The sequence below is a fragment of the Arvicola amphibius genome, chromosome 11 (genome assembly GCF_903992535.2).
Source record: "Arvicola amphibius chromosome 11, mArvAmp1.2, whole genome shotgun sequence".
NCBI lineage: Eukaryota > Metazoa > Chordata > Mammalia > Rodentia > Cricetidae > Arvicola > Arvicola amphibius.
The window spans coordinates 21,211,365-21,238,754 of NC_052057.2; the positions used below are offsets into that span (position 1 = coordinate 21,211,365).

The 27,390-nt window shown below is 43.0% G+C and overlaps 1 protein-coding gene across 3 annotated transcripts; it reads left to right on the forward strand.

The window, feature by feature from the left end:
• Positions 1 to 287: 287 nt before the first annotated feature.
• Ankub1 (ankyrin repeat and ubiquitin domain containing 1) lies at positions 288 to 26,344 on the forward strand. 3 transcript variants are annotated; one of them, XM_038346999.1, is made up of 7 exons: positions 288 to 1,557; positions 2,987 to 3,666; positions 5,338 to 5,481; positions 15,154 to 15,370; positions 20,790 to 20,904; positions 22,457 to 23,389; positions 25,775 to 26,344. In XM_038346999.1, the coding sequence occupies exons 2-7, from the start codon at positions 3,574 to 3,576 to the stop codon at positions 25,902 to 25,904; spliced, it is 1,632 nt and encodes a 543-aa protein (XP_038202927.1). In that variant the 5' UTR covers positions 288 to 1,557; positions 2,987 to 3,573; the 3' UTR covers positions 25,905 to 26,344. The 3 variants fall into 3 exon arrangements, with proteins under 3 accessions (XP_038202927.1, XP_038202926.1, XP_038202929.1); XM_038346998.1 differs by lacking the exon at positions 288 to 1,557 and having other exon boundaries at positions 2,724 to 3,189; positions 3,375 to 3,666; XM_038347001.1 differs by lacking the exons at positions 288 to 1,557; positions 2,987 to 3,666; positions 5,338 to 5,481 and adding an exon at positions 13,618 to 14,416.
• The last annotated feature ends 1,046 nt before the right edge of the window (positions 26,345 to 27,390 follow it).

A 27,390-nucleotide genomic window follows, 5' to 3' on the forward strand; every position in this document is an offset into this window, starting at 1 on the left:
CATGTGATCCATTAAAATTTTTCAAGATAGTTGGAATAAGGGCGGGTTCCGTAAACAAATAGTTCTCAAGATAGTTGGGATGTGGGGCGGGTTCTCCGCAAACATCCTTAGGGCAATGACCTCTGCTATCCTTTAGGACAATGGTCCCTGACACAGCATCCACATGGCAGCTCATGACTGTCTGTAATTCCAGTCTCAGGGGATTTGATACCCTCTTCTGGACTCCGAGGGCACCAGGCATGTGTTGCACAAACATACCTGCAGGCAAAACACCCATACACATAAAATAATAAATAAGTCTGTAAATAAGCATGATTAGGGGATGGGGAGATGGGCCTGTTGGTAAAATGATTGATTTGATACAGCCTCTCACTCCATAGCTCTGGCTGACCTCCAAGTCGTGGCAAGTCTCCTCCCTCAGCCTTCTGAGCACTGACATTACAAGCATGGAGCACCACACTGAACTAGATTAATATTTACCGAACACCTGTTGTGTAACTCAGGCTGTGCTAAGTGAAGTTAAGAACAATTTTATTAATTAAATGTGTTATCTATACAAAATAAATTTATTAATTATCAACTTTATTATTTAAAATACTGGTTGTACCCTCAGTCAGATGTGCTTCAGGGAGAAGGCAGATGTGGGTATTTGAAAAAAGAAAAAGAAAGATCATACATTGAGTCAAGTGTGTCATAAGGGGATTTCAGGGGGAAGAGTTTCAGTCCTAGGAAAATGTTCAAATTCTAACTCGAGCAGTGTTCACACAATAACTTGGCCACTCCCACAAGTTCTGTGCCACCATGGCCCAGTGGCTGGGTTGGTGTCCAGGTTTCTCTTTCCATTGCCTGCAGAGTACCTTCTCACACCAAAGAGACTGAAACAGTGGTTCTCAACCTGTGGACCCTTTGAGGGTTGAACTACCTTTTATAGGGGTCACATATCAAATATCCTGCATATCTGATATGTACATTATGATTCATAACAGTATCAAATTACAGGTACGTAGCAACAAAAATAATTTTATGGTTGGAGGTCACCACAACATGAGGAACTTTATTAAAGGTGCAGAATTAGGGAGGCTGGGAACCACAGGACTATAGCAAAGTGGTGAGGGCTCCGTGCGGGCACCAGTTCAACCTCTCTACGTCCAATGGTCTATGTGTCATTGTTGCCCTCCGCAATGTTTGGTTTACCTTGAGGCCCACACCATGAGAGGGAGCCCATTCTTACACTGCCTGAATGGCCAGAGACTCAACGAAACGATTCCTAATGATATTCTGCTATACTCATAAATGCCTTGTCCAGTTGTCATGGGAGAGGTTTCCTCAGAAGCAGATGGGAGGGAGGGAGTGCAGAGACCCACAGCAGACATTATGCATGGAGATAATCTAAAATGGAGGCTTCCATTGGGTCCTTCCCCTGGGAGATGAGGGAACAACACAGAAGAGGGAGAGGAACGATCGCAGGAATCAGAGGAGATGGAGGACACCAGGAGAACACAACCCACTGTATCAATTAAGCAAGGCTCATATGGGCTCACAGAGAAGACTGAAGAGGTAAGTAGAGCCTACATGGGTCCACACCAGGTCCTCTGCTTATGTTACAGCTGAGAGCTTGGTGCTTTTGTGGGACTCTGGGGTTCTTTGAAAGAAAATGGTCCCCAAAGGGAGTGACTCTATTAGGAGGTACTCCTTGTTGGAGTAGTGTGTTGCTGTGAAGGAGGACGTTGAGGTATCATATGTGCTCAAGCCATGCCCAATGAGACAGACCACTTCCTGTTGCCTGTGAGTCAAGATGTAGAACTCTCAACTTCTCCAGCACCATCACCATCGATGCTGCAATGCCCCACCATGACAATAAGGGACTAAACCTCTGATTTGAAAGCGAATCACCACAGTTAAATGTTTTCCTTTATAAGAGTTGCTGTGATCATGGTATCTCTTCACAGCAATAGAAACCCTAACAAAGACAGATTCCTAATAGTGGGAACAGGTGTATCTCTGACTCTATTGCCTACTCTTGGGACTCTTTTCCACCTACTGGGTTGCCTTGTCAGCCTCAATATGAGTACTTTTGTCTTGTCTTACTATATCTTGTTTTATCCTATTTGGGGGTCAGTTCTTGGAGGCCTGCTCTTTTCTGAAGAGGAAACAATAGGGGAGTGGATCTGGGGAGAGAGAGAGAGAGAGAGAGAGAGAGAGAGAGAGAGAGAGAGAGAGAGAGAGAGAGAGAGAGAGAACGAAGGATATCAAGTCTCAAACTGGGTCACATGGCTGAGGTGTGCCTATTTAACATATCAAAGCAGACCTGGTTGTCAGGTTCTCCTAGCATTCCTTAGTCCCTACTTGTCACAGGGTATGGTGGACATACCCCAGCCTCTACCCCAAACTCTCCAGACCAGGAGCTGGGCTGTCCTCTCCTCATTGGCTCTTCCCTGTACAGTCCAGCCATTTTGGTTGCCCGCCCCTTTTGTACCATTGCCCTCTTGGCTGCTGCACTTGGTTCCCTCTCTCCCCTGCCTCTTCTCCTCTTCCTCTTCCCACGTGGCCCAGCTCAGTCAGGGTCATGTTCACTGTAAACTCTTCCAGATGTCCCTGTCTCTGCCTATGCTCTCGCTTTCAGCCACAATAAACTTTCTCCACCAGCACACCTAGAAGCGGTCTGTCATGTTTTTTTTTTCTTTTCCTTTCCTTTTCCTTTTTTTTCATTCAGGGGAAGCTGGGAGGAGTGGAGAGAGGGGAAACTGTGGTCAGGAGGTATGATATGAGAGAAGAATCTCTTTTCAATAAGGAAAAGAAAAAGAATTCCACTGATGTCAAGTGAGGTAGAAAGAGATCACAATGGCAGATTGTTCGGAGTAGCACAGAGAGCAGAAGAAATATCAATTACATTGTGTTGCGATGCAGCAGATTTCACTGTGCAAGGGTGGGAAGGGAAAGCCACATTGGTTTCCTTGGTGTGAGTGGGTATTGTTCTGGACCCCAGGGCAGGATTAGACTTACTGCCAGAGAACAAGTACACAAAGTTGTTATGGAAACCAGGACGCCTCCATGCAGCACACATTTGCAGAGGATTTTCAAGGCCATCTCATTCAGCAAGATCAACTCCATCCGCTTAGCCGTACGCCAGTGCACCCTCATGCAGGCTGTATTCTTATGGGTTCTTTGACCGGCTGTCCTCAAGTAAAGGTAAATTCAACACTCAGGGGAGGGCAACTCCATCACCAAAGCGCCGCTTGTGTGTAGGGTCTTTGCACTGCATGTCAGAAGCTTGCTCACACTTGCCTCAGCCATTGTCTGCGTTCTGGTTTCTGTAATCTGAGAATGAGGTGGCAGTTGTGATTGTCTTCTGAGAGAAACGTTTCCTCCAACAGAGCCACAGCCTGTGTTGTCCCGTACCGGGATACGGCGCGCGTGTCTCTTTGCATTCTTTCCGTCGTCATGGAGAACAGACAGTGACAGCTGCCTCTGGCCATCAATTTTTGTCTTTGGGAACTGGAAATTTTTCCAGCTGTCTCTGAAAACAGGATTTTTGTTTTGTTTCATTTGTCCCACTTTTGAGAAGGTAAATGCATGATGAGGATTTTTGTGGCTTTTGAAGGATCTTTTGAGGCATTTGATGTTTCAGCACACGAATCTGTGGAAGCCATCAAGCAGATGGTAAAGGTATGTATTTAGTCAGGGGTCACTAAGATGGGTTTGAGTTTTCATTAAAATGTGCAGGGTAGAGACCCTATCGGGTCCATTTCTAACACAGGGAATAAGGAGGTTTCGGAAAATATCCCTATTTGTTTGCATACTATATTGATAAGAATCTGGTACATTTGGAGATCTTAGATAAGAAAACAGACTGAGTCAGTAAACTCTGGGATTGGAGGAGGTGTCAAGTTTCACTTTTCTTTAATGACTTCATGGGTCGTGCCTGGACCAGATAGTTTATTACAATTGTTCATAAAAGGAGAAAGTGCAACGCTAGCTTTAATATTCAGAGGAAGCTGAGGTGCAGAGAGGGCATCCTACCTACGGCCACACTGCCAGAGTAAGAGACAGTCATGAAACGTTTAACTTAGAGGTGGTCATTCTCATTCATTAAGGAGTATTTCTTTTGTGCTTTACTTTGTTCTACAAAATGGGGCCTCACTGTTTACCTCTGACTGTAGACCAGGCTGACCTCAAACTCAGAGTGCCTGCCTCTGCCTACTGAGTGCTGGGAATAAAGATGTGTGATGTGTATGCCACCACAGCTAGCCATATTGAGTATGATTGCTAATAGTGGGGAGATTATTGCAATCTGGATCTAGTACAGGAGATAGTAGCCACTATGCGTCATGGATCTGTTGGAAGTTTGATAAAGCAGATTAACTCCCTCTCAGAATGTTGTTAAATGCATAAAATAATAAGATAAAAAGATAACCACAGAAGGCGTGGTGCTGCGTGTTTATAATCCTAGCACTCTGGATGCTAGGGCAGAAGGGATAAAAGATTGAGGATAGCCTAGGCTAGACTAAGAGACTCTCAAAGAAAGTAAGAAAGAAGTGAATTGAATTTAAATATAATCTTCAAATAATAAAAGCCATATTTATGACACAATGCCATGGGATGTGGGGTTTTATTAACATTAGCTAAGAGACCCTAGTGGTGCACTTGGCAGCTAGTCTACTTTCAAAGTAGTGATAAGTATGCATAAAACTCTGGAGTATCTGTAGCACCAGGAACGTGACATGGAGGTGAATGCAATTTTTAAATGGTGACAGTGCCACAGGTACAGATGATGACTTACCTGAGTACAATTAAAGAAGGGGGGAAATCTCAATTTCACTTAGCGTTAACAAAAATAAAGCAGTAGCAACTGGGGAAATGGTTCAGTGGTGAAGAGCAATGGCTATTCTTTCACAGTTCAATTCCCAGGACTCACATGGCAACTCGCTATCATCTGTAATTCCAGTTCAAGGGGCTCGAGTGCCCTCTTCTAGCATCTCTGGGTTCCAGGCACACATGTGGTACAGATATACATGCGAGCAAAACACTCACACATAAAATAGAAGTAAAAGAAAATTTAAAATAAAGGTTCAGGTTTTTTTTTTTTCCCCAACTAAAATCTTATTTATAAGCTTTTGGGGAGCAATAGGGTCCAAGTCAAGAACCCTATCCAATCTTCCTTCCTTTTCTTCTAAAACAATCATAATGCCATTGGGAAGAGAGGGAAGGAGAGAGGAAGGAGAAGGGAGAGAAGGAGGAAGGGAGGGAAAGATGAAAGGAAGGGGGAGGGGAGCACTGTATTCTTGGTCTGCTAATAAAGAGACGTGCTGGTTTCATAAGCGGTTGTTGCCCTTTAAGGATTATTTCCACATCCCTCTTTCTGAAGACCAACAAGGCAGGTGGTATTTAGAGCTGATGTACGCCGGAGCTGCCCTAAGGAACAACTGGAGGCTGTCGGATGTTGGGATATCTTTCTGCGCAACTCTCAAATGCTTCGTTAAGGTACGATAGAATAACATTTGATCAAGATGTCTCTCGCGTTTTGAGGTAAGTTGTGGATGGTTCAACTAAGTAGTTTCACACTGTAGAAAAAGCTTTGCATAGGCTGGTATAGCTGATGCACACCCATAATCCCAGTGCTTCTGAGGCAGAGGCAGGAGGATCATCACTGAGGGCAGTTTGGGCTATATAACAAGATCCTACCTAAAAGACTAAAATAAATATTGCTTTATTTTCTTTACATTTTTAAAGATTTTTTTAGAATTTAGATAGATTTATTTTATTTTATGTGTTTGAGTGCACAGCTGGTGCTTGAGGAGGCCCAAAAAGGCTGTTGGCTACCCTGGTGTTAGAGTTACAGATGATTGTGAGCCACTGGATATGGGTTCTGGGAATCAAACTCAGGACATCTTTAAGAGCGGTACCTCTATTGACCCCGTGCCATCTTTTCAGCCCCCTAAAGATTTACTTTTATGTATGTGTATGTGTGCACATGAGTGCAGGTGCCACAGGGGGGCAGAGCCATTGGATTGCCCCGGAGCTAGAGTTACAGACAGTTGTGAGCTTCCAGGCATGAGTTCTGAGAACCAAACTTAAGTCCTCTGCAGGAGTGCTATACACTCTTAACACTGACCCATCTCCCCAGCCCTTCTTGTCTTACAGTCTCCTCTTTTCCATTGGTACTCATGGTCTTATGTATGCTTCATGCCTGCTAATGGTAGTAAGATATGGACACAGCATTCCCTCTGTCCCCTGTCTCTTCCATCTCTCTTTCTCACCTCATCCCTTTGCCATTTGTCCCATCACACCATACAGGAGTCACCGTAAATCAGAGTCTAATGGATGGCTCTGATGTCTGCACAGTGAGGCAGATGAGGTCACTTCCCTGGTCATAAGAATTGGGGGCAGCGGCGTGACAAAGAGAAATTTCTCAGTAACAGGAAGAGTGTGCCGGCTAGTTTTATGTCAACTTGACACTAGCTAGAATTATCTGGAAAGAGGAAGCCTCAATTGAGAAAACATCCCTATGAGACCAGCCTGTGGGCAAGCCTGTGGGATGCGTTCTTGATTGACGATTGATGTGGGAGGATCCATCCCACAGGGGGTGGTGCCACACTTGGGCTGGAGAAATCCCTGGGGAGCGAGTCAGTAAACAGCGTTCTTCCATAGCCCTGCATCAGCTCCTGCCTCCAGGTTCCTGCCCTGCTTCAGCTCCTGCCCTGACGTCCTTCCATGATGGACTGAGATGTGGAAGTATAAGCTGAAACAAACTCTTCCCACCCCAAGTTGCTCTTGGCCACTGTGCTTTATCACAATAGAAACCCTAAGACAGTGTCTACATCCAAGTACAGACAAAGTAGCCATCAGAACTAGGTGTGTGTGCAGAAGAAATGTCTTTCCCACTTTTAGGGTGCCCTTAATTAATGGCACATAACTAGGGTTCCTGGGCTCAGCTTTCATTAAGAACTTTACAGAATCCTAACCCTAAAATATACAAAACCATGTACTTTGGGATTTCCTGGGCTCAATATCTCTAATTTGAAATTAGTTTTTAATGGGGCAAGTGACCCAATTAAAAGCTGTTGTTTATGCGGGGGTAGAAATAGTGTCTTACACTTATTGCCAACCCTGAAAGCATGAGTTCTCGTCCCCTTAAAATGTGACACTTATCTTCTCATACTCAGCAGTAAAAATTTTTATGATGCTCCAAATTAATTCTTTTTTTTTTGTTTTTTCAAGACAAGGGTTTCTCTGTAGCTTGGAGCCTGTCCTGGAGCTAGCTCTTGTAGACCAGGCTGGCCTTGAACTCAGAGATCCGCCTGTCTCTGCCTCCCGAGTGCTGGGATTAAAGGTGTGCGCCACCACCGCCCGGCTCAAAATTAATTCTTAATATGCTTACACAATTAACTAAGATGTTTTAAAAGATACTCTTCTTTATTAAGTACTAAAGACAGGTCACAAAATGCTAAAGATTGCATTACTCCATTTATATAATTTTGATGTTTTCTGAGCATTTATTATTTACTTATTCCTTATATTTTAAAGTGAAATTAAAACGACCCTGAAGTCTCCAATTTTCTCTCCCTAATACCCAGAAAATACTTTTAAAGCAAACCAAATTATATTTCTTTTCTTTTCTTTTCTTTTTCTGACAGGGTCTTGCTATGTATCCCAGGCTAGCCTCAGACTTTTGAGTCAAGATGTTAGGGTTACAAGCGTGTGCCGCTAGAGCCCGCTTCTCCTATGAGTTCACGCGGGTTCCTATACCATGTTCAGGCACTGCACAACTACACAGGTCACCTCCCTACAGTCTCCATGCACTGCCTAGTGACGATAAGGGTCCAGATTTTTATTCATTTATTGTTTTATGTGTGTAGGCATTTTTCCCGAGCGTATTTCTGTGCATAACATGTGTGCCAGGTGCCTGTGGAGGCCAGAAGAGGCTGTCAGATCCCAAGGAACTGGATTTAGAGATGGTTTTGAACTTCCATTTGGGTACTGGAACTCAAAATTCAAACATGGGTCCCCTGGAAGACCAGTCAATGCTCCGAACCACCAAGCCCTCTCTAGCCCCAAGTTTTGGGCTTTTTGTTTTGTTTGGTTTTGCTTTGCTTTGTTTTGTTTTGTTTTTCTTTTCTTTTAACTGTTTGCTTGCTTAGAGACAGTTCAATTTTAACATTTGAGCTGGCAAGGGGGATTTAATAGCTGGACATATAGAATGTATTAAGAGTATTTTTTATTTAACTAAGGACTGCCTTGGTCTTTATTATTAAGAACTTAAATTTTATCTATTTTCAACTAGTGAATATATTTCCATGGTTCTCAATTCAAAAGATACCAAAGGAAATATATAGTAAAGTCTCCCAGCTCTGGCTCTAGCTTCCATTCCTAAGAGCAGTTTATATTGTCAGTTATGGTGACAAGAAAATTTCACAAGTACTGCCAATGCACTGAACTCTAATATTTTTATGGGTTTCAAAATTACGATGCAAGGTGTGGACTAACAGTGGCAAAATAGTTTATTTGAGAGAGTTGAGACAGAATGTGGTTATGATCAGCGTGCTGATCAACACAGGGTTTCATTAGAAATTCTCACATTTTGTAGGCCTTTTACTGATTTTATTCTTCATTCCATCCATTGGAGTTACACCTGCAGTTCGTTATCAAAACTTTAAGAAGAAATATAGTGTGTCTTTAATCTAAAGAAGAAAGAACTGCCTAAATGTCAGTTCCTATTTTGGTTAGATGATTAAATAAGCTATTCCTGAAATTCACAGCATTTACTATATGTATATAACAGCTGCCAAAAATGTACTTACAATAATAATAAAAAAATCTGTTGAAAAAGATCCCAACATCCATTTGATCTAAGGCAACCAAAGGCTGCGTTATTACTTTACTGCATAACTAAATATATACAAATTCAAGTAAAGTCCTTGTTCTGTAACATTTAATTATAGTGCTGTGTGTAAGTTAGTTCTGAGAATCTAGGAGAGCTAAAGCCTTTTAACTTACTTTAGCATAAGTTAGAAATGTGATAAAAGCAGAAACTCTAGCTGAGTTCAAAAGTTTAGTAAGGGGGCTGGAGAGATGGCTCAGAGGTTAAGAGCATTGCCTGTTCTTCCAAAGTCCTGAGTTCAATTCCCAGCAACCACATGGTGGCTCACAACCATCTGTAAAGGGGTCTGCTGCCCTCTTCTGGCCTGCAGGCATACACACAGACAGAATATTGTTTACATAATAAAATAAATATTTTTTAAAAAGTTTATTAAGTCATCAATTCTTCTTTTTAAACATGTACCCATAGATATAGGTCATAAAACAAAAGGTAGTTGCTTTTATTGTGCTTATATTTTGTGTAGTTTATGAATAATTGCTTATGTGATAAGATCATAGGTAAATATTTAGTTGATCTACTGTTAAACACATTTAAAAATAGTCTATTTCCCACTATTCCTGCAGACAAAATCTTGAAGCCCAAGTAGGAAAGATAATATGATCACTGTCCACGCTTCAGTGCAGGGCTCTGTGATGCTCTCAGGACCCGGATTCCCTCCCTCTGTATAGCGTTCCCGTCCCTCTCTAACCCTGAGGCCACGTGCTCCCCAATATCCTTGGATTTTTCTCTTTCTCCAACACCGTACTTATAGAACAGTAGAAACAGACCACAGATAACTTAAACAGAAAAGAGACATATCCTAGTGCTATCAGGTAGTGGACAATCTCTTGAGGAGGAATAGAAAGTGAGGGTCTGCAGTCACATAGCCAGAAATGGCATCTAAACAGGACCAGAGATAGTTCTGAGATGCCAACCCTAGCTTCAAACATTTTTTATTTTTGAATATTTTCAACACACACACACACACACACACACGGGAGAGGCTGAAGAAAAGAAAACATCAGACCCCTGGTGCTGCAGTTCTAGGTGGTAGAGAGCTGTCATGTGGGTGTTGGGAACCGAACTCAGGTTCTCTGCGAGGGCTCTCAACAGCTGAGTGTTTCTGTACAGCCATCACTTAGGTCTTATGGCAGGCACTAAGTATGCTGGCAGCCTTGTGACCAGGACAGGGATGCATTGGAATTGCTATCACTAGGACAATCCCAATGTCTGTTGTTTCCTTTAGTTTCTAATTCTTTTTTTTATTTTTTAACAAAATACAATAAGATAAAACAAAATCCATCTTGTCAAATTTGGACAAAACCAGCCCACAGTAAATTAAAAGAGCCTCAAGAAAGGGTGCAAGAATCAGAGACACCCCTCCCCCATTTACCCACTCAGGAGTCCCATAAAAGTACTAAACTAAAAGCTATAGTCAGAAGACCTGGTGAAGACCCATGTAGGCCCAGTGATTCTGAGTCAGTCTCTGAGTTCATTTGAGCTTTGCTCAGAAGTTTTAGAGGGCCTTGTTATTTTTGTGTTCCCTGTCATCTCTGTCTCTCCCACTCCTCTGTATCCCCTTCTGCAGGGCTCCCTGAGCTCTGAGGGGAGGGATTTGATGGTGACATCTCATTTAGACCTGTGTGTTCCAAGGTCTCCCCTCCCCTAGCCTGCATAATATCTGCCTGTAGATCTCTGTAATTATTTCCATCTGCTGCAAGAGAAAGCAGCTCTGACAATGGTTGATAAGGCACTGATCTATGAGTATTTGCAGAATATCATTAGGAATCATCTTATTGTTACTTTTTTCTTTTTAGGACAGAAGTATATTGTAGTCAGACCTTTTCATCAGTTAATGCTGCTGGCTCTCCAATAATGACACAGAGACTTACTATTAATTATAAAAGCTGGCCAATAGCTTAGGCTTGTTTCTAACCAGCTCTTACAACTTAAATGAATCCATTTCTATTAATTCACTTTTTGCCTCATGGCTTTATTACCTTTACTCTGTACTGTCCATGTTACTTTTCTGCATCCCCCCCATCTCTGACTGGCTACTCTCAGCATCTCTTCCCTTCTTCTTCCCAGCATCCTCTCTGCCCTGAAAATTTTGCCTAGGTATTGGTCATTCAGTTTTTTATTAAACCAATCTGAGTGACAAATCTTCACAGTATACAAAGAGATTATCGCACAACAGTATTTGGTTTTACCCTAGATTTCTGGTTTTTTTTTTTTTTTTTTTTTTTTTGGTTTTTCGAGACAGGGTTTCTCTGCGGTTTTAGAGCCTGTTCTGGAACTAGCTCTTGTAGACCAGGCTGGTCTCGAACTCACAGAGATCCGCCTGCCTCTGCCTCCTGAGTGCTGGGATTAAAGGCGTGCGCCACCACCGCCCGGCTACCCTAGATTTCTGAGCTATCTAGACTCTGGTTCTTGGCCACCCAAGCAGTGTCAAGTTCTTTCTCATAGAGTGGACCTTAAGTCAAATCAGACACGGCTTGGCTACTCCCACAAGGTTTGTGGGTTTGTGCCACCATGACCTAGCATATTTTGCAGGCAGAGCAGTTTGTAGATCAAACATTTTGTGGTTTTGTTTACTTTTCTCTTTTGGTAGCCATAGAATACCTTTCTGTGTCATGGGGCTATAACAAAGTTATAGAAATAACTTAGTTAACTCCGTTTCCAAGCACACCTTTTCCTGGACAGCTGCTGTACAAAAGGGGAAGTTCATTTGATTTCTCAAGTGGGATTCACCCCATTTAATAAAACTAGATATTACTTACTCTTTTGTTCAGTCTGGAACAGGTAGGGGTAGATTTCTGTTAATTTGGTATCTGCAAATTTTTGAGGCAGAATTTTAGCAGAATTCAGATTTACATCAACCTCAATTTATTTGCACTGGCCTTTTTAATAAAAACTTTTCCTTCTCATTATTTTTAGTGGATTTGCATCTACTTTTTGAAACAAAAAAGGAATTATGCTCTTGAAATAGGCTACATTTATTTGTACTGAAGAGTGGACTATTTTGAGTTTATCCTCTAACATGGTATGTTGGCTTGTTTGTGTTTTTATTTCCAAAGGGAAATTTTTAATCTTATATGTGCCCAACCGTGAGTTATTTAGGGTGCTGTCTCTCTAGCTGCATCTGACCTACTTGGACATAACTGAACAACCTGTCTTAATTCAGAATGCTTGGGAGGCAATATCACGTTCGGATGCAGAGAGATGCCTTCTTTCACTGGCACCCCATCTCTTTTTAAAAAGTTGCTTATTTATGTATTTTTGCATATGCACCTGCTATAATGTGCATGAGGAGGTCAGAAGACAGCTTGAGGGAGCTGTGTTCTCCTTCCGTCATGTGGGTCCCTGGTATCGAACTAGGTCATCAAAGTTGGTGGTAAGTGTTCTTAACCCATGTGGCCATCCTGTTGGTCCATAGCTGTCTTATCTTACAAAGGGATGCCTTATTTTATGATGCTTTCTAGTGTAGCATTTCATTAGCGAGTTGCCATTAATTGGCACCTGTGGACTCTGACCGCAGGAGGCAAGAGGGTAGGTAATTCCGTTTAACACAGCTAAGTAACAGGTGTTGGCTCAGACTTTGAGAGTCTGTTCCTAGGTAGTTTATTTTAGGCGTATTTAAGCACAGCACAATTTAGTGAAATTTTTCTGGTAGTAAATAACTCAATCCCATGTGCATAATAAAACTGAAGGCATACCACATCAAAACTCTTGGCAAAATTCATAATGATCTCTCCCATAAAGATGGGTTCTCTAGATTGACTCCATGTGACACCTTCCAGAAAGATTGGTTCTGTAGATTGGCAAGTTTGTAAGAATCTGAGGAGGTTTCAGTGTGGTCTCAGCCACACAGATAGCACAAAGGTCTCCAGGCTATGAAGCTCATCTGATCACAGCCTTTTGGGTGGAAAATAGGGTGTTTTTGTTGTTGTTGCTGTTGTTAGTTTTGATTTTGTTTTTGTTTTGTTCGATTGTTTGCTGGTTTTGTTTTGTTTCCTTATGTAGGGGTGTGTAGTAGGGATGAGAGGAGGATATGGGGGGATCAGGAGGTGAATGATGTGAAACTCCCAAAGAGTCAATAAAGAAGTTAAAAACGAACAAGCAGACTTTAAGATGTTTCTGGAGACCTAAGAACCCAGCTTCATAGACAGCATTTTTCCCTGTCACTTCTGATTTCCATCTAAAGCTGCCAGCTATTTTTTTTTAACTCACCTTCATTAGGGCTTGCTCCAGAGCTACCTATTTGTATGTACAGACTAGAGATCTTTTTCTTTACAATCACAGGATAATACATATTCTGACACGCTTTTAATCACGCTTATCTAACATGATATATAGTGGTTTGCTGTTGAACTCAACCTAGCTAATTGTCAAGATCAACTTAAGCCTCTACGTTCTGCTTGTCTGTTATCTGTTTATTGTTTTTCATTTGTTGTTTGTTTGTGTTTATTAATAAAGATAAATTAGAGAGCTAAAGAGAAATGAGGGGACGCTAAATAAATAAGAGACCACTGTTGTATAAATTATAATTTTCCTTTCTCTACTACCTTCCAAAATTGTATGTATGTGTCTATACATACACACACACACACACACACACACACACACACGTGTGTGGGCACCCACAGAGACCAGAAGAGGGCATCAAAGTCCCAGAACTAGATTTACAGGCAGTTGTGACCTGCCTGACGTTCTGATGTGGGTGCTGGGACTTGAACTTGGGTCCTCTCGAAAAGCAGCAAGTGCTCTTAACCACTGAACCATCTTTCTAGTACCTCTCCACTACCTTTCAATTACATTTTTACAGTAATCTCTGCCTGTCTATAAATATTTCAGAGATAGGTTTGGCAGACACCCACCTGAAGGAGTCAAAGGGCGGCAGGAACATCCTTGAGTGAGATTTTTACAACCTACACTCAGAACACCTAGCACACTGGCCACAGGCAGCATCTCAGCTTGTTGGGCTGGCTTCGTGTGTAACAGAAGAGAGACTGAATTGGCTCTACTAATTTAAGTCTCTGAAACGAGCCCTCCATCAAAACATTGGAAACATGTGTTTCATGAGTAACATCATTCCTCCAAGAATTTTTTTGAAATGTTTATATTGATTATATTATGGCAATGCTATCTGGGAAGAGAGGGGTGGAGTGAACATCCTGTAAGCTTGTAGCAGGAACAGGCCCAGGAGGAACCAGAGAAGAATTTAGCTTTGACTTGGTTTCTGTCCTCTGAGACAGTTATGTAGAAAACTTTCCATGTGGATGAGGCTGGTCTTGAACTCCTGATCTTCCTGCCTCTACCTCCCAAAGTCCTATGACTACATGAAAGATGTGGTAAGTGGCTGGATTTCCTGCAGGGTGCAGGAAGGACCTGGAAGCCAGGTATTCGCTTCTAAGAAAGCATCCACGATGGGGACATTCTGGAGCAGTGTCATGCACTTGCGTGTGCCCAGCCAACAGCAGCCACTGCAGAAAAATGTCACAGTCCTGCGGCCACTAAAGAGGAAGTAAAACCAGTTTCACTTCTCTAGACTGGAGGAAGGTATTCGTCTTCCACACCCCCTTCCCCGGCTTGCTTAGGACTAACATTCCCCCAAACTTTCCATTTTCACTTTGGGTGTCTCAGTTCTACTTGCTTTCCTATTGGTCTCTAAAATAAAAGGAACAAAGGAAACTTAAAAGAACACACAAACAAACCTACGTACATTTATTATTTCCCTGTTTCTACAGCAAAGTAAATATAAGTGTGTCTTATATAAAGGCAAACCACACAGACAAGGAAGAGAGCACAACAGTAAGAAAATTGTCCCTCATGTTCTTGCTTGGAGCCAACCTCCAGAGTGGATCTCAGAAAAGGGACAGATTCCGAGTCCACAGCCTCTCCACCTTAAACACAGCGTAGTGTGGAGTGCTCTCTGCACTGGTTCCTCCATGAGCGTGTGTGGGTGCGCGCGCGCGTGTACACACACACACACACACACACACACACACACACACACACAGAGACACGCACACAGAGACGCACGCAAGCAGGCACGCACGCTGGTGGCGCTCGGCTTCCGTATCTGGATCTGTAAGGGCTAGAATCCTGCAGACTTCATCCCTTCACTCAAACTGGGTACATGCTTTGTCCTCAGGAAAGCAAGTGAAACAAAGTCCCTGAAGAAAACTAACTTTATCTCTCCCATTTGCACACGTTGTGAGAGGTGGAGGTGCTCACACTCCAGTGTCCCTAGCACAAGCTTCAGACAGTGAGTGTCCCCTCTCCTCTCCCCGCAGAAAGAAGACAAGCCTACCCTGTATGTGTTTAACGCTGTGACCCAGGAGATGATGCCAATGATGGAGAGCATGTCTATTCTGGATAAAAAGGTGTCCGACCTGAGAAGGCTGGTAACTCTGAAGTGTGGCTTCCCCGTGAGCGTCTACTGTCTGCGGACACCAGAGGGACTGGAGATGTATGATTGCAACACCCTCAGGGACTACCGGACTGCTATCGGTACTGCTCACTACATTTCACGTCAGCCGCCACTCCGCCACCAGAGTTCTCTGATACCAGGTTTTATAGTTTTTCAGGAGAAAATGCAAAGCAGCTTTTTATATGCAGACTGTATTTTAGTTACCCTAAAATAGTTAATGCCTTATGTGGTTTAACGATAAGAAGTGTATATAGACATACAGGGAGTACTTTTAGGGCCAGGAGGCCAGGGAGTGATCCCTAGACATCTTTTCATACGTCTTATCAAGATTTAAAATCACATATTAAAAATGGGGCTGGAGAGATGGCTCAGTGGTTAAGAGCACCGTCTGCTCTTTCAAAGGTCCTGAGTTCAATTCCCAGCAACCACAAGGTGGCTCACAACCATATAAAATGGGATCTGGTGCCCTCTTCTGGCCTGTAAGCATATACGCAGGCAGAACACTGTATACATAAATAAAAAATAAATAAATCTAAAAAAGATCGCATATTAAATCACAACAGATGGAGCTGTTGCAAATTGAAACCTCAGTAGTCACACTGAGGGTGTAAATTATCAATACTTTGTTCTTTCATCTGGGTCTGTAGAGTAAGAAACAGAGATCTCAGAGCCCTGCTTATTCCTATATTTAATTTAAAAATATGTGTGTGTGTGTATGAGAATATATGTAGATGGGGTTTTCCATCAGGACCACCAGCTGCTCCCAAATGACCACACAGAGACTTGGTGTTAACTATAAATGCTTGACTGATAGCTTAGGCTTGTTCTTAGCCAGCTCTTATAACTTACACTAACCCATTTTTATTAATCCATGTGCTGCCCAAGACTCTTTACCCCATCTACATCCTTCCCATCCTGCTTGCTCTGTCTTTTAAGGCTTTTCATGGTGTCTCCTCCTGACCCTGACACTCGGCCCCTCTTCTCGTCAGCATTCTCTCTGCACTGAAAGTCCTGTCTTGCCATCGGTAAGGGAGCAACACATCTTCACAGTGTACAGACGGATCATTCCACAGCGAACACATGTATGTGTACATATGTACAGGTACCTTTGGAGGCCAGAAGAAGGAGTCAGGTCCCCCAGAGCTGGACTTGCATGTGGTTATGAGCCGCTTACTGTAAGTGCTGGGAACCGAACCCAGGTCCTCTGCATGAGCAGCCTCGTGCTCTTAGCTGCTGAGCCATCTCTCCAGCTCTGTTCTGCTAATTCTTAAAGCAGCATTTTGCTAATATCCTCAGGGTGGGAGGACAAAACTCAGATAATATCATTCTCATCTTCTAAGTGTATTTCAAGCACAGATGAGCTCAGGTTTCCTTTTCCCTTAGTGCATGTGGCAGAACTCGCTTTGCATGATCTCATCTTTAAATGTTGGCAGTTTTGTTAAAAAAAAAATAACAAGCTTCTCAACAGCAGTGCTTCGCTAGCGGACTGGAATCCGCCGACAGAAAGATCACAGCCTCTCCTTCAATACGACAGAGTCAGGCCACATCTTCTCGGCCAAACATCAATGAGAAAAAGAACTAGATTTGTTTTACCTAGACTAAAAAGTGACTCAGACCTTGGATTATTGTCGAAAGGTGACAAAGGTCCTTGCTGAAGACCCATCCGCCCCAGAGTGGGAATGTGCTAAAATATTTGCTGCGAGGGATTTTGAGTTCCCTTAACAAACACACAGGGCTCTGTGTGCATGCTTGAGCTAAATAGTTTTGCTTTCTGTCACTGCTAATAATCAGTAAGTATAAATCTATACTTACTGATATTTCCCCAGGCTCTTCTTTTGCTTAGCAATCTGTTTTCATTTCATTCGGAGCTGAGGATCAAAAACTTTGATATCAGTTATTGTCTCCATTTTTGATCAGAGAAAGCGAAGTCGTTGGACTTGTCCCCAGAGTGCTAGTCTAGTTCTGAGTGCATGCTGGAGGCGCACATGGCCTGGAATGTAGGGCTCACACGGGCATTTGTACTCAAGCAACTGATAATCTCATGCTTTGATTAAAGATCAAAAGAGAAAACAAAACTAGAATGATTTCTGGAGAATGTTCATTCACTCACATACTTCTTGGGTTATGATATTTTAAAGCTGGGAAGAATTTTAAAATTACTTCATCCAAACCCACCTTTCCCAGATTTAAAAAAAAGCAAAGTTTCTGAATGGTTCATTCATGGTAGGTTGAAGAAAAGAACCCCTTAAAATAAACATTCGAAAGGATAAGATTGGGGCGGGGGTGAGAGAGAGGATTTCAGATACAAAATCCAGAGCTCAGGAACCATTTAGGTAGATCTCCTGGCTACCTGGAGAACATATTGGAGGAAAGGCTCAAAAAGGAAGTATGGGGGTGGGGTGACTCTGACCTGCTTCTCACCGTTCCTAAGGGGTCACCGGCATTCCAGTAGCCACACTCCTGGCTGTACCTAGAGGAATCCTGACCAACATGCTCACCCTTGCTGCTATCTGAAAGTGAACTACGAATCACTCTCCCAAAGGAGTGGACAATAACATTTTGGAAATGCAATCAAGTCCAGGTTGAAAAACCAAAGGTTGAAGTTTCTCAATGAGTCAACATACATACCTGCTCATACAGAAATGTACAAAGCTACCTCTTCCCACTAGGCATTTACAGTAAAGTAGAAAGAATGAGCCATGGCTGCATCCTCAGTTATAATCCAACAAACCAGAGCGGCACAGGCTGATGGGATCACAAGGTGTTGTTCAGGAGAATGTGGCCTGGAGCATACGAGATGCAGAACTGTAAACAGTCTGAGAGGAGGAATGGAAAGTGTTCTGGGCTTCCAGGCCAAGAGAAAAGATCAAGCTATAGGCTTGTGAACATGCTAATCCCAATGAGAGGATGAAAATAAGAGACTATAAACCGAGAGGATTTCCCTGACAACATGGGGAAGCTCAGCTAAATGAGCCAACCATGGTGGTACATGCTTATTAATTCTAGCACTTAGGAAGCAAAGACAGGAGAATCACCACAAATCCGAGGTCACGCTGGTCTATGTGGCAAGTGTCAAGCTGACCAGTGCTACATAGAGAGAGAGAGTGACCGCCCCCACCTCCAAGTGAAAAAAAAATTAAATGGGGAGTTGAGGAGATGGCTCAGTTGACAAAGCGCTTGCCTTGCAACCTGGAGGACCCAGGTTTGAGCCCCACTACCCACAGAGAAGCCAGGTGCAATGGTGCATGCCTATAGCCCCAGCTTTAGTGGACACAGACAGAAGCTGTGTGGAGCTGGATGGCCAGTTCATCTGGTTGAATTCATGAGGTTTGGATGAAATAAGAGATCCTGTCTCTAAAAATAAGGTAGATTCCGGGTGGTGGTGGCTCACACCTTTAATCCCAGCACTAGGGAGGCAGAGGCAGGCGGATCTCTGTGAGTTCAAGGCCAGCCTGGTCTACAAGAGCTAGTTCCAGGACAGGCTTCAAAGCTACAAATAAACCCTGCCTCAAAAACAAAACAAAGGTTTGAAAGTAGATTAACAAAGACCCTGGTTGTGGGAGTAAGAGTGCCTAGGTTCAAATCCCAGCACCCCTGGGGCAGCTCACAACCGTCTTTAGCTTCAAGATCCGACACCCTCAAACAGACATGCAGGTGTAGTCAATTTTTCTGGACTGACTGCCGCTCCCACATAACCACATGGAGACTTCTTATTAATTATGAAAGATTGGCTGATAGCTTAGGTTTGTTTCTAACTAGCTCTTCTAACTTAAAGTAACCCGTTTTTATTAGTTTACTTTCTGCCATGTGGCCTTATTACCTTTACTCTGCCCATGTTGCTTTCCTGCTTCCTCTGTGTCTGGCTGACAACTCCTCGCGATTCTATCCTTCTTCTTCCCAGCCTTCTCTCTGTCCCCCCCAAAATCCTACCTAGCTACTGGCCATTTAGTTTTTTATTAAATCAATGACAGTGAAATATCGTCCCACAGTGTAAAGGAATATTCCACATCATGCAGGCAAAACACCAATGCACCCAAAATTTCTAAAAATAACAAATAATAAATAAGGACCCTCAACAATGACTTCTAGCTTCTATACATATGAACCTGCACATCCACACTGTTTAAGGAATTTTGGCTTGAGATTAAGGACGAAATTTCCAACATTTCTGAAATGGCACTAAACATCCTTCAACATCTGTGCTATATAGTTATGTGAAGCCACACTCTCAGTAGTGACAAAGTTAAAATATCAGTTAGCTCTGAAAAATATTGAAGATATTTTATAACTCAACCAAGAGTTAATCCCTTTTAAAAATATTTATCAGTCGGGTGGTGGTGGAGCACGCCTTTAACCCCAGCACTTGGGAGGCAAAGGGAGGCAGATCTCTGAGTTCAAGGGCAGCCTGGTCTACAGAGCAAGTTCCAAGACAGCCAGGACTACACAGAGAAACCCTGTCTTGAAAAACAAACAACAACAACAAAACATAACGTGTGTGTGTGTGTGTGTGTGTGTGTGTGTGTGTCCACAAGTTCAGAGGAGGTTATCAGTCCTTGATCAGATCCCTTGAAGCTGGAATTACGGGTAATTACGAGCCACCATATGGGTGCTGGGAACCAAATTCAGGTCCTTCGTAAGAGTCAAAAGTGTTCTTAACCACTGAGCCATCTCTCTAGCCCCAAGATTTAATATCTTCTGTCAAAGTAAACAGGTATATCCATCTCACCAGTGTGCAATTTTTCTTTAGTTTTTTATAAATGATAAAATCATATATATATATATATATGAATGAATATATATATATTTCAATTAAAATATTTTAAACATTTATTTTAAACTCTGTGCGTGTCTGGTGTCGTGTGTTTGTTTGGAGGGGTGGTTATGTGCACATGAGTGCTGATGCACAAGGAAGGGTCAGAACCCCTGGATCTGGAATTACAGTGGTTGTGAGCCATTTCGTATCCCAGATCCCCTGCAAGAGCAATACACACTCTACCAACTGAGTCAACTTCCCAACCCCAGTTATTTTTTAAACATTTGTTTATTTATTTATTTATATATTTATTTATTTATTATTTATTCATTTATTTTGTGCCAAAATACACGTGGAGGTCAGAGACTAACTTGCGGGAGTCAGTTCTTTCCTTCCACCATGTGGGTCCCAGGATCAGACTCAGGGAGGCAGGCTTGGCATCCAGCACCTTTACTCACTGAGTCATCTCGTTGGCTCCCAAAATAAATCCTTTATGATGGATTATAAGTAAATGTCTGATGTGTATATGTATTTGATAAACCTGTTCACCCCAATCCGAGTGTGTTAAAGGGCTTTCCCTGGCCAGTAGAGGCCTGAAGGAAAATGGCATCCATCCCTGCCTCCCGACTTCGAGGCTTCGTTTCACTAAGCTCTCGCTATGTTTGGAGAAAGCGATCATTAAAGCTTAATCCATTGCTGAGCCACAGTGACAGACTGGACCATCAATTAACTCTCTCGATCCACAGGCACAACACTTCGTTTGGATGTCTGGGATGGATGGAAGGAATTTCTCATGGGATGTCTTCTCGGGCAAAAGCCTAAAGTCCAGCGATACTTATCAAAAGAAGGACCAGTACTCAAGTACGAGAACCAAAGCAGGTGTTAGATGGATTTAAGTCCCTTTGTTCTAAGCCTCCATTCAGCCTTGAACCTGGCATTGAGATATGACTGAACTGGCTACTTCATTGGATGCCAGGGATGAACAATAGATATTGTCCCCAAACCATAAACTACTATTCAATTTCAAATGTTTGGTTGTATTAGAGTCTAGAAATGACAGAGTCGAGCTTCTCCTTTAGAAGCCTTATTAAGAACTGATTTGGTTACCTGCCACGATCTCTAGTCAGCCCTTCACATACAGTGACCATCAGCACAGCTCACACGGGGTACCAAGCTGCACTCTCTCTTGTGCCTCTGACGTGAATGAATGTGTTTACTGAGAATGAATGAATGAGTTTACTGTCACTAGATCAATAGTTCCCTCTTTTGCCTTCCGTGAAGGGTGATGTGTGTCTGGGACTGTTGACCACGGTTGATTTGGAGAAGCTAGTGGCTATTTTACTGCGTTACTACAGCCAGCAGCTTCCCAAAGTTGAATTAACTGTTAGTGGTCAGGTGTTTTAGAACAGTGCCCTCTTGTGGGTGATTTGAACATGTTTTACCAAATGCAGACACCGCCAGGCGCTCCAAGGGCTCCATAAAATGACAGCCAGGAGTTAGTTCTTGCAACCAACCGTGAAATAGTCTAACCTTTCCATCAGCTTCTCTTTAGGGATAGTTGCAATCCTGTTTCATATTCTAAATGCAAACAAATATCTGTGTCATTTTCATACTGTGTTAGTGAGCATACTGCCTGTGACCAAGCACGGTATTGTGTTTATGTTTTATCCTTCATATGTGCAATAATTTCATGGTAGGCACGCTTCATGTGAGGAAACTGAGATTTCAAAGATGTATGTTTGACTTATCTTCCAAATTTGGGCAAGATATTGGGAGTGGCGGGGGTGGTAAGGTACAAGGCGTGATCTATTTTAAGACCTATAGCTCATGTGTGGTAGCACATGCCCACAGCGCCAACAGTCAAGAAGATAGGGAGAATCAGGAGTTCAAGGCCAGCCTACCTAGTGGCTCCAAGACCAGTGTGGTCTATGGGAGACCCTGTCTCACAAAACCTAAACTGATTGTGTGTGTGTGTGTGTGTGTGTGTGCGAGAGAGAGAGAGAGAGAGAGAGAGAGAGAGGGAGGGAGAGAGGGAGGGAGGGAGAGGTGTTGTATGTATTCTGGGCATGCATGCGCACATGTGTGAGCTCATGCATGAAAGTCAGAGGCGGATGTCAGGTGTCCCTCTCTATCACTTTCTACCGTGTTCTTTTGAGACAAGGTTTCTCTCCGGTGCAGGCCAGCGGGCAGCAAGTCCTAGCAATTGTGTCTCTGTCCTCACAGCGCCGAGTCACGGGTTCACCAGGAAGTTTTACCCACGGTACCAACCTCCCAAACCCTCTAAACTATGCTCACAGTTAAATGAGTAAACATAAATAAAATACCATTATAAATGAGCATCGTAAGGAATATTGATTGCTGTCTGTTTGCTGACTTACTAACCCTTTCTGCCAAATTTGTTGCACTCATTCAGGTACCAGAAAAGGGTAGCCCTGTACATCGCTGCCTTTCACGGACACACTGAACTCTCTGAATGGGCTCTGAAGCAGGGCGTGCAGCCCCACGAGGCGGTTGGTGTTCACCCTTATCGAGCCTGGTGCCACGAAGCCCTTCACGCCGATGTCTCTGACTGCCCTGTTCACGCAGCTGCAGAAGCCGGCCAACTGTTAATTCTGAAGGCCTTTGTCAACTGCGACGTCCTGTGCCTGCAATGTAAAAATGCAGCCGGGCAAACGCCCCTGGCCATCGCAGCGAAACGCCAGCATGAAGCCTGTGTGTTATATTTACTGAATAAAACGTGGTCCACAGTTTCTTTTCTAAAACTTTCAGTTCCGATGAGGATTTACATTAAAATAAAGCAGTGGATTCTCAGAGCTCAGAGTCATAGGGGCCAGAAAAGCCAGCTTGGCAGAGCAAGAATCTCTGGGGCAAAAGTTGGAGACACCGTGGTGGTGGATGGATTTACCGAGCCAAAAATGACTTCCAGGAGTTGGCACAAGGCTGGAGACAAGAGCTGGCAAAGCACTCGGAGCAAACTACCACCTTGCAAGCAACAATCAAGCAGGAAACCCGTCGATTCTTTAGTAATTTCGCAAAGGGACACCAGAAAACAAATCACACTCCCATCCTTAGTACAAACAAATACGTCTTTAGAACCACAACATCCTCAACAAGAAAGCCAGCAAAATAAAACTGCCCCAGCTGGGAGAAAAGAAAAGTACGTAAGAAATGCCTATCTCCCCCAGGTCCCGCTCCCTCCAGTCTCCCGAGTGGATTATCCCCACCGAATGCTCCACCACGCTCCACCTGGTGCCAACCACTTGCTAAGATCCTTCTTCGCATCTTTCTCAGAGCACCGTGGGAGGACTCCGAGAGAGAACGCCATCTACTGCTTAGCTGTGGCAAGGTAATATTTACTCTTTAAACAAGCAAGGGCATGTTTGCTAAGGCAGGTCTGGGACAGGGAAATGTTCGCGATAGCCTATTGCAGCATTCTGGGTAACATAAGTTGTTTTAACATTTAACTTATTTACTTGGCATCAAGGACTTTGTCTCACTGAGTCTGGTGACACTTGCCTCTCTCTAATACCAGCACTCGGGAGTCAGAGACAGGGACTAAGAGGATCTCATCTCATCTTCAAATCTAAGGAAGAACTCAACTGGTGCTATCAGCCAGTCCTTGAGCTCCCAGGAAGGGACAAAGACACTTAAAATATGGGAGGCTGGGGCTGGAGAGATGGCTCAGAGGTTAAGAGCATTGCCTGCTCTTCCAAAGGTCCTGAGTTCAATTCCCACCAACCACATGATGGCTCACAGCCATCTATAATAAGGTCTGGTGCCCTCTTCTGGCCTGCAGTCATACACACAGACAGAACATAGTATACATAATAAATAAATAAATAAATAAATATTTAAAAAAAAAAAAGAGAGAAAAAATATGGGAGGCTGTCATCAAAACTTCCCCCAAAGACTGAATAGCCATTAAATTTGAAGGGACAAAAAAAAAAAAAGAATAAATTGAAAACAAATTGAGCCATAAAGGTCTAAGGAGGCTTATGGGTCAAGATTCACAGAAGAGAGATCTGTCCTAAGTAGAATGGTAGCATTGGCATTGATGTTTAAGAGGATAGACTATCACAGTTGGAGGACACAGAAATGTATCAATAGGGCTTTCAGGAACATTCACATCCAAAACTGAAAATAAAGCCTTCCCATTAAATCATTTATGTTCTGCTTTAGAGGTGAGGCACAGCTGCCTGGGTTAGAGAAGTGTAGGTGTATGGCTGTTTTTTGTTTTGTTTTGTTTTTTGTTTGTTTGTCTGTTTTGTTTTTTTCTTGCTCAGCATCATGAGAAGGCAATTTAAAACAGTACTTCATCGGTTTGCTTTCCTTTCCATACTGGTTTGGTTTGGTTTCCTCCTAACTTGCTGCCACCTAGTGGGGAAGAGTAATTTAGGCTGTAAAATTCAAAATTTAGGATCCAACTTTATGGCAATTTTTTAAAATTTAAGAATTAAAAAAAATAATCAGCAGATCTTAGTGTGGTCACGCATGTCTACGATCCTAGCCTCTTTCTGACAGAGTCCAGTTAAAAGACTCTTCACTTTCTGTGTTTTCTTTGCATCTGCTCTAATGTAGAGAAACTAGTTCAGCAGAAAGACGTTATGTTGATCAATTTTGTGGACATCAAGGCAGATTCTGTTTCCACTTGTGTAAAAGTGTTTTGAAAAAAATGACAGCAAGTCCTTCCAGAGACAACCATTATTCTTACTCAAGAGTTATTCTGTTCTTTACTTCCTCCACCTGGCTGTTTTGATCAACATATTTGTAATGGTCTGTCCTGTCCCTTTTAGAGACAAGCCCCACCCACTCCCTCCTCCATCCACCTCCGAGGCAAGCAGATCTTCCTCTTCCAATCTGAGCTCTTCCCTTTCCAACTCTCTCCCTTCTCCCCACTCCCCCTTTTTCCCCCTCTCTGTCTCTCTCTCTCTCTCTCTCTCTCTCTCTCTCTCTCTCTCTCTCTCTCTCTCTCTCTCTGCCTCTCTTCTCTTCCTCCTTCTCCTTCCCTCTACCATTTCCCCTTCCCTTCCATAACCCACTGAATAAATATCTAACCTCACTCTGCATGGCTTGCCTATCCATCTTGATCTCTCATCTACCACGCGGCTCCCTGTTAGAAAAACTAACAAGTCGGAATGACTGTTCCCAGGTTTAAGAGTTAATTCTATGACCAGCTTAGATGGGTTAACCCAGTTAGATGGTTCAGAAAGAGATAACCACTGAGATAAAGCAAGAAGTAAACACAAAACAAAACAAAAAAAATGTTGTTACAACCCAGAAAATTCCCCACAAACTTGTGTGGTTTTCAGTTTCTGGTGGCAGTTTGTAAACTTCTAGCACTTTTTAGGGAGAATATCCTTCCTGACTCATTGTAAGACCTTGGCTTTAGAAAGACCATAGTTTATATTTCCCCTCATGCCTATGTGGCAAGCGAACTAAACAGCAATGAAATCACCCTCAGCCGAGTGGTGGTGTATGCCTTTAATCCCAGCACTCAGGAGGCAGAGGCAGGTGGATCTCTGTGAGTTCGAGGCCAGTCTGGTCTACAAGAGCTAGTTCCAGGACAGGCTCTAAAAGTACAGCAAAAACCTTGTCTTGAAAAAAAATTAGAAAAATTAAAAAATAAAATAAAATAAAATCATCCTCAGTATTCAGCAATGGGCAGGGAAGAGGTTGGGCCTCCTTGTGAATTGTGTCTTTGTATTTTTTGATTGTTTTGTTTTTCTTGTAGCGCCTTTAAGGAGAAGCGATGGCTCCAGCAATTAGAAATAGCAAGAGTCCTGGCCAAAAAGAGCATTTCTAACCTGACTGTCCAAGGAGGTCCAGCAAAGTGTGACAACCTTCCAGAAATTTTGCTTTGAAAAGCCACATCAGCCCTGGTTTGGAGCATGATATGGTCAAATAGAATCTCCAATTCTAATGTCAACATATTTAACTACATTTCTAGTGCTACATGGCTTTAACCAGATGTTGAACGTTTAACAGCAAGCTTTCTTAGACACTGTACTATTCAAAGTTCTCTAGAGGAGCAGAACCCACAAAATGACTATGTATTTAAAGGGTTTATGAGGTTGGCTCACAAGATGCTTGGCTGGTCCAACAGCAGCTCTCTTCACACTGATGAAACTGGTGCCTTCTCAATCCAGGAGGAGGGACAGACAGTTCCACCATTCCAACCTGGTGCCAAGGCGTGAAGGATTCCTGGTCTTCATATCAGTAACCAGAAGAAAATGGATTTCTCTATCAGGGAAGAAAGGCAGCAGCAACAACAACAGGGGGAATTGAGGCACAAGGACAAGCAGGCAAGAAGCAAAGCTTTCCCTCGGAACCCCTTACTTGTGACTGTTGTGGTGTTTTGGTTTTTTTTTTTTAATTATTTTATTACCATCTCAGTGGGTGGGAGCACTCCTCGCAGTCCAGACTTCCTTACAAGTGTTTTCCTTCCTTCTGCTCCTCATTTGGACCTTGGGCGCTCAGTTGGATGCACCAATGTGTGGCTCTGTCTTTATCTCCATCCATCTGTTGTGGTGTTTTGAATAAGAATGCCTCCCTCTACAGGCTCATATATTTGAATCCTTAGGGTTTTTTGGAAGTGTTTCACTGGAGATGTGTTTTGATGGTTCAAAAGCCCATGCCAAGCCCAGTCTCTCTGCCTGTGGATCAGGATGTAGCTCTCAGCTGCTACTCCAGCACCTGCCTGCAGGCTGCCATGCTCCCCACCATGACGATGATGGACTAAACCTCTGAAACTGTAAGCCAGCCCCAATTAAATGTTTTCTTTCATAAGAGTCGTCACCTTGGTCATGTGTCTCTTCACAGCCGTAGAGCAGTGACTGAGACAGCTGTTATTAGAAGATGCCATGTGATGTGGATCTACCCACTTTCAAATAACCGGAACAAGAAAACCCCTCATACACATCAGGGGTTCACCTCTATCCAGATAACCTCTCACCCACATTCTCAGGGCCTAGCCTTTGTCCAGATAACTCCTCACAACCTCTTATCTTGTAGTCTTATCTCGCAGTCAGCTCGGGACAGTCAAGTGGATGCCCAAGGTTAGCCATCAGGAATACAGATGACCAAATGGCCCTTAACCCCTTAGTGGACAATACTTTAAAGGACAGTACTGTTCTGATGTTAAATTTTCAGGATCCCCCCCTCCCAGCCCAGTCTCAGAAAGAACTCACAGGAAAACAGACAAACAAACACTGACACCAGAAGATGCCTGTGGAGTTGGGAAACTAAGGAGCATATAGGAATGGAGCTATAATCTTTACTGTATTTTTTTTACCTCTTTTCTGGGTTTGTTTTATTGTTCTGGAGTTTAAAAGTCATATAAATGAGGAA